General features: G+C 36.4%; 1 protein-coding gene across 1 annotated transcript; it reads left to right on the forward strand.

Moving 5' to 3' along the window:
* Nucleotides 1-3,854: 3,854 nt before the first annotated feature.
* LOC112169662 (inosine-5'-monophosphate dehydrogenase 2) lies at nucleotides 3,855-4,634 on the forward strand. The gene is made up of 3 exons (XM_040508495.1): nucleotides 3,855-4,157; nucleotides 4,477-4,538; nucleotides 4,622-4,634. The coding sequence occupies exons 1-3, from the start codon at nucleotides 3,855-3,857 to the stop codon at nucleotides 4,632-4,634; spliced, it is 378 nt and encodes a 125-aa protein (XP_040364429.1).
* The last annotated feature ends 8,623 nt before the right edge of the window (nucleotides 4,635-13,257 follow it).

The following is a 13,257-nucleotide window of genomic DNA, read 5'->3' on the forward strand; positions in this document are numbered from 1 at the left end:
GTGTCCTTGCCAAATTTGGGCTTTTGAGGCGGCTGTCCATTTTAAAATCTGGTGCCCGAAAAGAAAACAAAATGAGTTTTTTTATTGGAACCTCCAAATTTGCTCACTTGATCTCTATGCTTTTTGCACCTCTTGTCAAATTTTCAAATACTAAATTTACTCATTACACCTCACTAAAGTTCCTTAAATAACCTCACTCATATAATTTGCAAACAAATTATTATCTTTAAAATAAAATAAAAAAAACTTAGTCATTTCAATGATTAATTACTCTATAATCTTAATTACATGTATATTCCTTAATAAGACAACATAAATCTCTTATCCAATAAAAAAAATCAAAAATAATTTCTAATCAACAAGAAAATAACATAAATTATTGTGTGATTTTTTAAAAACTTTTTTTTCTTTTAGTTGTGCAAAAAAAAAAAAGTAATAATTTTTTTCTTAATGTTTTTTTTCTCTATTTTCTGCACTTCATGATTAATTATTTAATTTTTATTTTTTAGTTTTTCTATAAATGCTAGCTCTCTTTTTTTTTTTTTTACAAATATAATAGATAGACTCAGATTTAGGTTATAATATGATTTATTTTGCTTTCCCTCACAATATGTGTTCAACATGTATATCATATATTTTTATGTCACATGATCTTAATCATAGTTTTAGTTCTTATTAAATATATATGAATGCTTTAATGAGTATGTAGTGAAATTGGAAAATGAAAATAGATAAGGAAAATAATAAAGTATGCAATCTGATTATTATTGAATTGGAAAGTCTAGAGAAATAAAAATAATATTTTGTTGATATAATTATTGTCCTTAATTGTCATTTTATAGTAGGTTATATATGTAATTTAATAATTCAATTATGAATAAGGTCAAGTGAGCAGATTTGGAGATCTCAATAGAAACACTCAAACAAAATTTGACGCATGTCTCCGGGTTCTTGGAGTTTCACTTGGCACATTGAGGGTTCCCATATCAAATTTGGGACTGAGAAAACTTTATGGGTCGAGGAACATGACTCACAAGGAAACAGAAAAGAAGCCCATTTCAAAATTTGGGTCCATTTGAAGAGTTTAGCCAAGCATGACGCTACAGGTGTCCAATCAAAATAACTGAACTTCGGTTTTGTTAAAAAATAAAAAATAAAAAAAAACTTCGAAACTACAATAGTTTGAAAAAAAATGAAAATCCTTTTGGTGCAAAACCAAGAAATCTCAAATACCTAAAAATAACTTCAAACTACAATGGTTTGATCCCTTCGTAGGGTATGTAGACAATCTGGATTTATATCTGGATGCAACCACAACTTAAACCGAATCACTGGTTCTTTCAAAACCAAATTCACCCAAATACCTAACCAAAATATTTCGACCAATCATACATCTATCGAAACCCCAAAGAAACAAACTCTGGAACTACAAGTGGCTTGATCCCTCTCGGGGTACGTAGGCAACTTGTAAAACAACATAGCTGCAGCCACACTTTTTCACAAACATACACATCTCTATTTATTAGCTTTTTATTTTGGAATCAAGGGTTTTCCCTTGAAGCAAGGAATTGTAATTAAGAGATTTTCTTTATCTTGAATAGGTCAAACCTAACATAATAAAAACTCTATTTTCATCAATAAAATAGAGCGAAATTGTTTTGGGTATATTTATTTACAATTTTTGCTCAACACCAAGGGTGTTATAAACTGGGAATATGTGTAATGGCATGGCTGTTATAGACTTATAAACATCAAACACTAAGCATAAGACTAAAAAGTCACATTCTTTCTAGTAAGATTTAGCCCCAATGTATTCAGTTTCAGTTATTCAATACTTCAACTAGTCGCAAAATCTGTTCTCAACGATACTGCTTCTCCATTCGAGTGTCTTGCATAATATGCTCAAATATGAAACAAAGAAGCATGGTATTATTATTACCTTCATTGGGGGCAATTTGATTGGGGACTTGACTTTCAAGATTGAGACTGCAGTTTCTGATTCCTGAACCCGCCTGTCATTGAGCTCTGGGTTTCAATGGGTTGCTACTATTGCTCAAATGAAAATGGTGGTACCTTCTTCCCAACCACTTTCACACTCAACAATAGAGCCTCTTCATTCAAGTGTCTTGCATGATATACATATATCTGAAACTCAGAGATACAATATTACCTACATTGCAATAAGCCACTTGTGGAAATTTGATTTATATATACCATATTGGTGTCCCTGCAAACGTGAAAACATATCAAAATCCAATCGTTTGTCTCTTGTTTAAACATGTGCGTGTGTGTGTTTATATATATATATATATATATATATAGAGAGAGAGAGAGAGAGAGAGAGAGAGAGAGAGTTTTTGTCCATTTACCCTAATTCTAGGGTCATTTATCCCACTTACCCCCATTAAGTTTTTTTAATTCCTCTTTACCCATAAAGACTCTAATAAGCTCTTTCCTAATAACCAATTAAGTTTTTTTTGTTTTTTTGTTTAGACTATGTTACCTTCACCCTTTTGTTACATGGAGAGAGAGAGAGAGAGAGAGAGAGAGAGAGAGAGAGATAGATAGATAGATAGATAGATAGATAGATAGAATGGAAGAGAGAGAAGTCATATGAGACTTCGCTGGAGTCCCGTCACCGGCTGCCGGAATCCAGTCACTGGCTACCGTATTCCTGCCAACTATCGCCTAATTCTGGTCACCAGCCGCCTCCCATCGAACTTCTTCACTACTACAAAAAGTTAATCACACAACACCAATCACACAACGGAACAGAAATCATCTGTTGTGTGTTTAAGTAAAGTCTATTGTACAACGGTATTTGTGATGTTCTGTTGTGTGAATGTCAACAAAATGATAACTTTTTTATCATAACTACATTGCACAACGGAATTAAGTATTTTCCGTTGTCTGAGTCTTAGAAAATTTAGCGGCAGTTTTCTCTCCACTATGGAGTCTTGGTTGCCTCTTGAAATCTGAAATTTGGGCTACTAGACACAACGGTGCTTAAGATTTCCGTTGTGTGATTGAAAACTAGGCGCCAAATTTTGCGGAAGCTTACTTGAATGTCACAATCTGTCGCAATCTGTAGAAATTAGACAACAGATTTAAGCTATTTTGTTGTGTGAAGAAGGAACATAAGCGGTAACATTTTGAGCCAAAATGTTGTAGGCGGCATGTTTCCCTCCATATTTCCAAATTTTGATTTTATGTAGTGCACTCATACAACGGATGGTGAGCTTTCTGTTGTGGGAGTGACTTTGAGAATTTTTTTTAAGTTTAATTGTCATGCCACATCGTGTCCAAAAGAAAGAAGCAAAACAAAATCTCTCAAACCCTCTCGACCCTCTCGACCCTTTCTCTCGACATACACACTGTCAACCCTCAGAATAGCCTCTCGACCCAAATTACCTTCGTAACTGTTCCTCATATTCACCAGCTCCACCCCCAATTCTCATATTCACCAGCTCCACCCCCAATTCTCTGCAGCTCTCCTTCGATCTACTCTTATCCTTGAAACCCTAGCTAATTCACTTATTAGGTCTCGCTCTTCATCTTTGATTGAAATTGATCTCGTTGGTTGGACGACATCAACAAGAGAAAAAGAGAGAGAAGCCATGAACACGATGCAGTACACGGAGGGTGAGCACCACCGCAGTCGAGGCATCGGCATCCTCCACTCCAATGCCGCCAAGGTCAGATCCATCAAGGCCCGCAGCGTCCCCCTCCTCTCCTCCCCCGTCTTCATGTCCCCCGGAGACCGCATCCACAACGACGACGTTTTCGACTACGGCGTCAATCCCTACGTCCTCGTCACCTAGTCCGGCGCCCCCAGCTCCAAGCTTTTGGGCTACATGGCGAGCCGCGATTGGGTGAAGCTGGCGGACAAGGAGGTCAAGATTTACGATTACATGATCAGCTGTAAGGACATGGTTTTGCCTTGGAGCTCCGATTTGGGGAAGATTGAGGAGTTCATGGCGGAGAAAGGCCGTGTACTCAAGAAAATGTACTCAGATTTGGATGTGGTTTGTGGGAATGTGTTGACTGTGAGTCAGGCGCAGAATTTGATTCAGGCTGGTGTTGATGGGTTGAGGGTTGGGATGGGGTCTGGCTCCATTTGTACTACTCAAGAGGTTTGCGTCGGCGGCAGGGGACAGGTATAAAGATGCATTCTTTTTGTTCAAGTATTGGTTTTGAGATGTGTAGAGTTTGATTAGACTGTTCAGATTATTAGTGGATGAACATTGGACTGAGGACTTGTCGAATTGATGGCATTTTCGCTCATTGGTGTTTGCTTTACTCTCTTGTTATGATATTAATGCCAGCAAAGAACTTAACCAAAGGTTTGAAACCCTGCGGTGTGTAATATATAGCACTATAATACCATTCTTAACTTATGAAGAAGTGTGGATCGTGTGATAGCTATGCCTTCTTGTACTGAAGGTTTTTTTTTTTTATGTTGGCAATATGTTTCAGGCAACTGCTGTTTACAAGGTTGCATCTGTTGCTTCACAAAGTGGTGTGCCTGTTCAACGAAGGTATGCTAGCTTCTTTATCATCGATCTTTGTCATCTTAGGTTTTCTGGGTATTCTTTTTTTTTTTCTCTTTGAATTTTTCTAGGTTTTGCAGATAGATGAAAATGTGCAGTATACCTATTTAACAACTATTAGGCCTTATTCACTTTGTTCCTATCTGTTCATGAAAAGAGTGTTGCTTGTTTTTGTGCATATATTGCCATTGTATAGGAATTATATTGATACATTTTGTTTTTCCTTTTGCAGTAGTTGGAAAGGAGAGAATGTGAAAATGATGCAAAGACTCTTGTGAACTTTTACAAGGTAAGATTTGTTTGAGATATTATCTGTCATACCAGTACTTTTGCTTGTATAATTTCTAATTTGTTTAAGACCTGTGACCAAGTATGCTTTTAATATTTTGTTCATGAAATTTCACATAATTGATTTATTCTTTTGCGTATCGGGAGCTTGACTTGATGTTTCTACGATGCAACGTATGTAACAACCAATTGTTTTTTCATTGTTATGCTACTTCTGCATATCAGGGTACTTCTATATGCTCATTGTTCTGCTACTGTAATGCTTAGGCTTTACTGCGAGAAACATTTAGACTAGCTGCTGTAATACGTAGGCTTTACTGCAAGGACAATGATACCATTTAGACTAGCAAGAAACATTAGCAATATGGAAACAACGATACCATCCAGTACTTGTTAGGCTAACTGTGTCATTGTCGGGTAATTTTCACCTGGGCCGTGAAATCTTGCTTTAAAGGGTATATTATGAATGTTAGGTTAAAACATCTTGTCTTTTTATTGCTTTGATGAATCTATCTCAACTTGCTGGGTGATAACTTGTAGGTGGCAGTCCTTTTGAAAGAATGTCGAGATATACAGCTTCGTGGTGCATCTTCGGGTCATGATAGTTATGACAATGCTGTTGTGGTGCACTCGGAATCTGATACTGAAAAAGTCATATCTGAACATCTTGTAAGCTGACTTCTTATTTTTCTTCAGCATGGGTCTTTTAAGTTCTCTTCTTCTTTCTTGTATTGTTGGATGTTTATTTATTAGTGGTATTTTGGATTTTAAAATGAAACAGTTGACCTTCAAGGACATAAATGGTCTGGTTCAGCAGAATGCCCAGCTCAGGAGTCTTGTTCGCAATCTTTCTAACCAGCTTGAAAATAGGGAAAAGGAGTCCAAGGTTGGTTTGAACATTTCCACGACTAATTAATTCATTATGGAGCTTGTTCTTTAGTACTATCTTTGACTTGAAAACTATATGATGCATGTGTGTATATCTTGGAATTCCAGGAAAATTTTGAAAAGGAGCTCAAGAAGCATACTGAGGAAGCTGCTTCTAGAGTTGAGGCTGTATTACAAAGAGCTGAAGAGCAAGGGCAAATGATTGAATCCCTTCACACCTCTGTAAGCCCTAGTGAATCCCTCTGAAGAGCAAGCACTCATGTCATCTTGTTTTTATCATTGCTGTTTTTCTTCTTCTTTACCTTATATTGTGTGGATTACAGTGTGGTGGGGATGAAATAATTGCTCTGCTCTGACTCCTCATCTTTAAATCCTAACTTCTTCTCAGGTCGCAATGTACAAAAGGTTGTATGAAGAGGAGCATAAACTTCGTTCGTCTGGTCCCCATTTAATAGAGGCTGCTCCAGGTCTCTCTCTCTCTCTCCCTCTCCCTTCCCCCCCCCCCCCCCCCCCCCCCCCCCACAAAAAAAAAAAAAAAAAAACACAACACACACACATCTACCTATGGGTATTTTTCAAAACCATATGACAAAAAGGTGTCACTATCTTCTTCAGATTCAAGATCTGATGAATGATTGTGGTTGCTAAATTTTAAAATGTATCAAGTTCGGTCCAGTTCTGAAACAAAGGAGTATCTGTTTTTAAACAGAATTTTAATCAGGATGGACGGTTGAAGTATGTAGGTTTAGGTGTCTTTCTCTACTTTTCGCATTTGTGTCAATTACTTCAATCATATTTTCATTTAACTTTCCGCTGAATCAAAATATGGATTATGAAGGGTTGTATTATCATTGTGAAGCCCTTAAAATGCATTTCCCACGGTTGTCTTTCAAATTTCAATCTTTAGTCCTATGTTTTATTTTGTAGACATAAAAAGATACTGCTTTTTTCTTTTTCTTTGATTTTATGTAGTGATTGGCTTATTTATTTTGGGAGCTACTGTATCTAATTTGCAGATACATTTATTATGTGATTGATGTCTGACATTGACTTGGTTGAACTTGGTAGGCTATGTTGGCATTACGTGCTGCAAAGGATGAGATTAAGAATTTGAAAGATGAAATGCAGGCTACTAAAGATCACATGCTACAGGTTCTGACTTCTCCTTGACGTGCTTAATATCTTAATACTGACTGAACTTAATATTAATGTCATTTTAATATGCAGTATAAGAGTATAGCTCAGGTAAATGAGGATGCATTGAAACATATGGAATTTGCACATGAAAACTTCAAGATTGAGGTACTGCTGCCTTACTTTAATTTTAGCGACTGATTAGTCAAATCTAGTTTGTTTACGTTGCCTTATGATCTAAAACTCTGCAGGCTGAAAAACTGAAGAAGTCTCGAGATGCTGAATTACTCTCTTTGAGAGAGAGGGTCTCTGAACTTGAAAATTTTTGTTTTTGGCTTGCATAAGGACACGGAAGTGAGCATACAGTACTAACTATGGTGGAACTAAATGAAATAAAGCTGAAAAGCAGTCTTGAAGATATTTTCATACATGAATGGTTTTGGAATGACAAGAGCTGATTCTTCTAAGAATGGGTTGTGTTATCTTTGGACTTTTAAGTTAAACTGTTGCTTCTTCTCTTTGTTTGCTGCAGGGTCATTTATGAACAAAATTGGGATATGTTTGGGTTATGCTTATTGACACATTTCATCAAACAAATTAATTACAATTTTCTAAAATATTTTTGCTTACTCAGTTTTTATATAAATATTTTTAGATGAAACTTATGTAGAACTAGCATTATGCATATACTGAGGGATATAGGTTTATTAATTAGGTTAACCTTGCTAGCCTCATTCTCCCCCTCTAGATTAGATTCTATATATGTGTGTCTATAGTTTTTCGATACATATGTGTTTATTGGGGTATTTATGGAGTAGCATTTTGATCAAGTATGGTCGGCCTTGAATGACTTTCATACATGGCCGGATAATTTTATTTGGTAACTAATCCTTTTTGGTTCAGTGGGATGAAGCATACATTCCTCATCTTATTGAATATATTGGTTTAGTTTCCTGTGTTTTTGCTTTAATATTAGTATTTATGAACAGATGAGTTTGCAGTCTCTAATATAAATCATTTCATTATGTAGGAGGAAGAGAAAGTAGAAGAAGTACCTAAAAACTGATTGATGGGTTCAAATTGGGCAAACTTACTCTTCACTTCTCCAAACTGGTGGTGCGATGCAAACTCTAATAAAAGGTAAAGAGAAAAAGTATCTTCGTTGTTACTGATTTAATATGCTTATTAAGGTTAGAGTTTCCTTTATCTCTGAATTTGAAAGTTGGGGTTGAAATTGGATTCTATTTCGTTAATTTTTCGTATTTTTTGTTTGTGTTGAATTGAACTTGAACTGAACACAAGAAACCACCAGAGCAGTTGCCTATTGTTCTTCAGGTCCGATGCTCTACTTTTTCATTCAAACTAGTTTGGGTTGACTAAAAGCTTGTGGGATTAACATTTAAAAACACTGTAATTAGTCATGTTATTAGTTTTGAGGTTCGGTTGTTATAGTGGGTTGACTAGAGTCATAAAATGTTACTATGCTAGTTGCCTAGTTGGTATTTGGCTTAAGCTACTGGTAGGGAAGGAAGGGAATTTGGCTTAAGCTACTGGTATTTGGCATCAATTTAGCATCAGGCTGGGATTGTAGATTATCTTTGTTCATTTTTAATTACTTTTAGAGTCTTAACAATTACCTTGAGTATTAGATATAAGTATTCTGATATTTAGTTTGATATAAGTTTATGATTTCTAAATGTTTTAGTTGCCTGCAGGGAGGTTGCAGGGAGAGACAGCGGTAGCAGCTATGGGTTGCAGGGAGAGACAGTGATGGTGCAGCTGCATTAGTGCTAGCGAGTGGGAAGAAGGCACTTGAATGCAATAGTGCCAGCATGTGTATTTTTTGGAATAATGATATTGTATCAGCTTTTGCTATCTTTCATTGTAATTAGCTAGGATGCAGCAGCCATCAAGCTAGCTAGAATGTCTTCTTTTTGGTTTTATGGTATGGATGGATACATGAATGCTACCTCTTTTGGTACATTGGATGGTTGAATTAGAGTATTTCAATGCCTAAATCTTATATTGTGCATTATTTTTGAGCAAATATTTCAGGTAAAGAACAAAAAATAATCAAATAACAATCAATTATATTACGTAGTATGAATACGTATACATCGTATCGCACAACAAATCAATTTTAATCACACAACGGTACCGGTAAAATTTTGTCGTCTCATTAATACTCACACAACAGAACAAATAGATATCAGTTGTCCAATGTTAAATCACACAACGGTCCCTATAAAATTTTGTTGTCTCATTAGTACTCACACAACATGTTCATATTTTTCTGTTGTATGATAAGTTAACCAACAACAGTATGATATTACTTTCGTTGTCTGAGTGTTATTTTTCTGTTGTGTGAGAAGTTAACCAACAACGGTCCCTACTTACTTCTGTTGTCTGACCACATCGACACAACAATTGAATGCGCCGCATCCAATTTCTGGCATTGGCATGCGCAGAATTGGTGCAACGGTTTTAAGCATTGCGTTGTGTCTATGATATTCACACAACGGTGAAACACCGTTGTGTGAGTGTGCTCATCACACAACATCGAGATAGACGACAGACATGGTCCACATCACACAACAGATTTCCACCGTTGTGTGATGCAATTTTTGTAGTAGTGCTTTGAACCTCATCGAAGGTTTCTAAAGAGGTCGTCGGAGATCTCATAGGTCGCCGGAAAGGTTTATTGCCCCCAAATAGACATTTATTGTGAGGCAATAGAGATTTATGAAACCTCACCAAAAGTCCCCAAAGAGGTTGTCCGAGACCTCATATGGGGCAGAAGAGGTTTATTGCCCCCGCCAATAAACCTATATTGCCCCCAATAGACCTTTCGATTGCTAGAATGAGAACTTTTCTCCCAAAAATTAGACAAATAAAACTTTGATTAAGGAAAAAAATGAGATTATATCAATTCAAAACATTTATTGCCCCCAATAGAATTTTTTTTTTTTCATTTTCATTTCCTTCTGGGCCTTCTGCCCCAATTTTACCCAAAAAAAAAAATTATATGGGCACCCGCTTCAACAATTCGAAATTCTCTCTCTACCTTGGACATCTGATCAATCCAGGACTCCAATCGGCTCGTCCTCGTCCGATATCAGGCCTCTACAGTGTTCTCGACGTCCAATCTCCTACTTCTGTAGCGCTCTCGACCTCAAAGGCACCATGGACGGAGTAGATCAGTTGAAGAACTTGGTGATCAACTCTGGTGAGGTAGCTCTGACTGGAGCTTCTTCGTCATCTTCAGTAGTGGATGATGCTGGAGTTCTCTAAATCGCGATCGATCTCTTCTCTCTATCTTTAGGTTCCGGTATTGCACAACCGGAAGTTGCTTCTTAACCAATTCAGTGTCAACTACCACCGGAACTACTGGTACCTGCAAGTGCAACCAATTCGGAGAGGCTGCAGTTGGGAAATTCATCTCGACCTAATGATGATGATCGTGATGCCGGAGTTCGACGCCGTACCGGAGGTGGACATTGCAGATCGCAGAAAGAGAGAGAGAGAGAGAGAGAGAGATCGGGGAGATAGAGAGAGAGAGAGATGAGAGTGGCATTAAAATGTAATTTATTAATTAGGTTAAGGCTAAAATTGTCATTTTGCTTCAAATTGGGTTAGTAGAAATAAAAATTTGTTGCAGGGGTAAGTGGGACAATTTTAGCTAATTTTGGTGTTTTGAGTCAAGGACCCATGTGTGTGTGTGTGTGTGTACAGGTCTTATATGCTAAGAAGGTCTTTAACTTAGCTTAAGGAACAGGTTTTCATATTTTAACCACTTTTTGATCGCATATTCACATCTTAACAGTTTAGTTTTTAGGTATATATGAGTAGATCACTTCTGCAAATTTTCAGTCAAATTGATGATCATTAAGGCATCTAAAACTGCAATTTATACTAACAGTTTAGGTTGGACAGATTATGTTCGTTTGTGTAAATTGCAGTTTTGGATGTCTTAGTGATCATCAATTTGACTGAAAATTTGCAGAGATGATCTACTCATATATACCTAAAAAGTGAACTGTTAAGATGTCAATATACGATCGAAAAGCGGTCAAAATATGGAAATCTGTTCCTTAAGCTAAGTTAAAGACCTCCTTAGTAGAGCAAGATTCTATATATATATATATATATGGACACATAAAAATCATTTTGAAATCATTGAGATACCGAGTATGGGTTCCATTTCTATTTTTTTGAAAGGAAAAATTTTAATAACAGTGCATGAAATATTGGCCATTTCAAAGTTCGCTATATCAAGTTTCAAAGAATTAACTTCAGTACATGCTATTACAATCCTGACCCAAAATCAGTGTATGTCATTACGGTCCCCGTTAGTCAGTGTGATTTTGGTCAAATTTATAAGGGAAAATCCGTCTCTTCATGGATTGACAAAAAAAAATTGCAGAAGAAGAAGAATGAAGAAGGAGAAGGAAGAAGAAGGAGAAGGAAAAGGAAAAGGAAGAAGAAGAAGAAGAAGAAGAAGAAGAAGGAAGAAGGAGGAGAAGAAGAAAACCAGATTTGGATGTCCAAATCCAACCTTGATATTAGGCAGGGAGGAAGAAGAAGAAGAAGGAGAAGAAGGAAGGAGGAGGAGGAGGAGAAAATTAGATTTGGGTGTCCAAATCAAAACTTGATATCAGGGAGGGAGGAAGTGAGGGAGGAAGAAGAAGGAGGAGGAGGAGAAGAAGAAGGAAGAAGAATAAGGAGCAGGAGAAGAAAATCAGATTTTGGGTACCCTGATTTGGGTGTCCAAATCAAAACGGGGAGGGAGGGAGGAAGAAGAAGAAGGAGAAGAAGGGGGAAGAAGAAGGATAAGGGTACCCAAATTTTTGTAACCGTATCAGAGAGAAGAGAGAGAGAGAGAGAGAGAGAGAGAGAGAGAGACAGCAAGAACCAAAATTACCCTTCAATTTTTTGAGAATGGCACGTATCGCAACGGAGAGAGAAACGACATACACCAATTTTGGGTCGGGATTGCAACTTTATGTACTGATATTAGTTCTTTGAAACCTGATGTACTGAACTTCGGAATGACCATTATTTCATGTATTGTTCTTAAAATTTTTCCTTTTTGAAACCACAAATTGATACTGAGTATGGGTTCAATTTCTATCTTTTTGAAACCACATAGATATTGAGTATGGGTTTCGTTTTTCCTATCCCATTTTTCTTGCACACTGATTAGTATGCCTCTAGATGACGATTCTACTTGAGTGAGGTTTGTGTAATAATCCTTCTAGGCTTCTACACATCTGTAACTTATACAGATTTTGTGCAGTAGTATTTGACAAATGGATGGTGCAAAGCATGGAGTAATAAACTGTTTTCAACCCTCAAAGAACATATGCACATTTGGTAATAATGGATGAGGGCATAGCACGATGTAAAGAACGGATAGATAGCCCATAATGTGCTTTATTTTGGCAGAAAATTAGTTCATGTCTATTGTTGGTGGTGGAGTGAAAAATTATTGCCTTATGTAAATCAACAAGAACCTCAATGTTCTTCATAATTTACATAAGAGCTCAATCACACAAAAATATTGTCCTTCAATTCTCGACAAATTTAGATCATATTTCATTAACTCGTTAAGTAGCTAGAGATCTGAGTTTCATTATACTTTAAAACTCTCTAATCTCCACCATCACTCAGTTTCCTCTCTTTGAGAATCTTGATTGAAATTAAGTAGTCTTAGATTTTATCATAGTTCAGCACTAGTAACGCATTACTACAATAAAAGTACAAAGATCCAATAAAGACCTATTATGACCAATAGCATCTACATATTTGATATGGCCGTATACAGAGTACAAGTGAATATAGATGCATTTCTTGTATTGTAACCCATACATAGCATTAAAGCAATTCCCTCTACATAGTTTCCAATACCTACTTTTCTAAAGGGATTTTTTTTTTGATCTATTTTTAAATTCTAACTGCTTATCTTAAAACATAAAATGCTCTACTTAGGATGGGCCTTGCTATTGGGCTCAAGGAATTTGAGAAGCCGATGGCCATTGGTACGATTTGTAGATCTTTCAAACATCTTGGAACGTAAAGCTTGGCAAATGATCGAGCTAATTTCATTGTGTAATCATCAGAGATTGTGTGATGACAATTTAGGTCATTGCGTGGCAGGTAGTGAGGGTAATCTCATTCACTTGTCTAAGCAGTTTGAATTCTGTAAAACATTAAGTGGACCTAATATTATCTACATTAAGTGAATAATAAATTGATTAAACTTGTTACCTAATGAGTTTTGGTATGTCACTCTTGGTTTAGTAATCCATTTTGATAAAGATAAATATCTAATTATATGATATGATAACTGTAGCATCTTTACAGATAAGTCATACGCTTGTTTAGAGCACACTGTTAT

This window comes from Rosa chinensis, chromosome 6, assembly GCF_002994745.2.
Source record: "Rosa chinensis cultivar Old Blush chromosome 6, RchiOBHm-V2, whole genome shotgun sequence".
NCBI lineage: Eukaryota > Viridiplantae > Streptophyta > Magnoliopsida > Rosales > Rosaceae > Rosa > Rosa chinensis.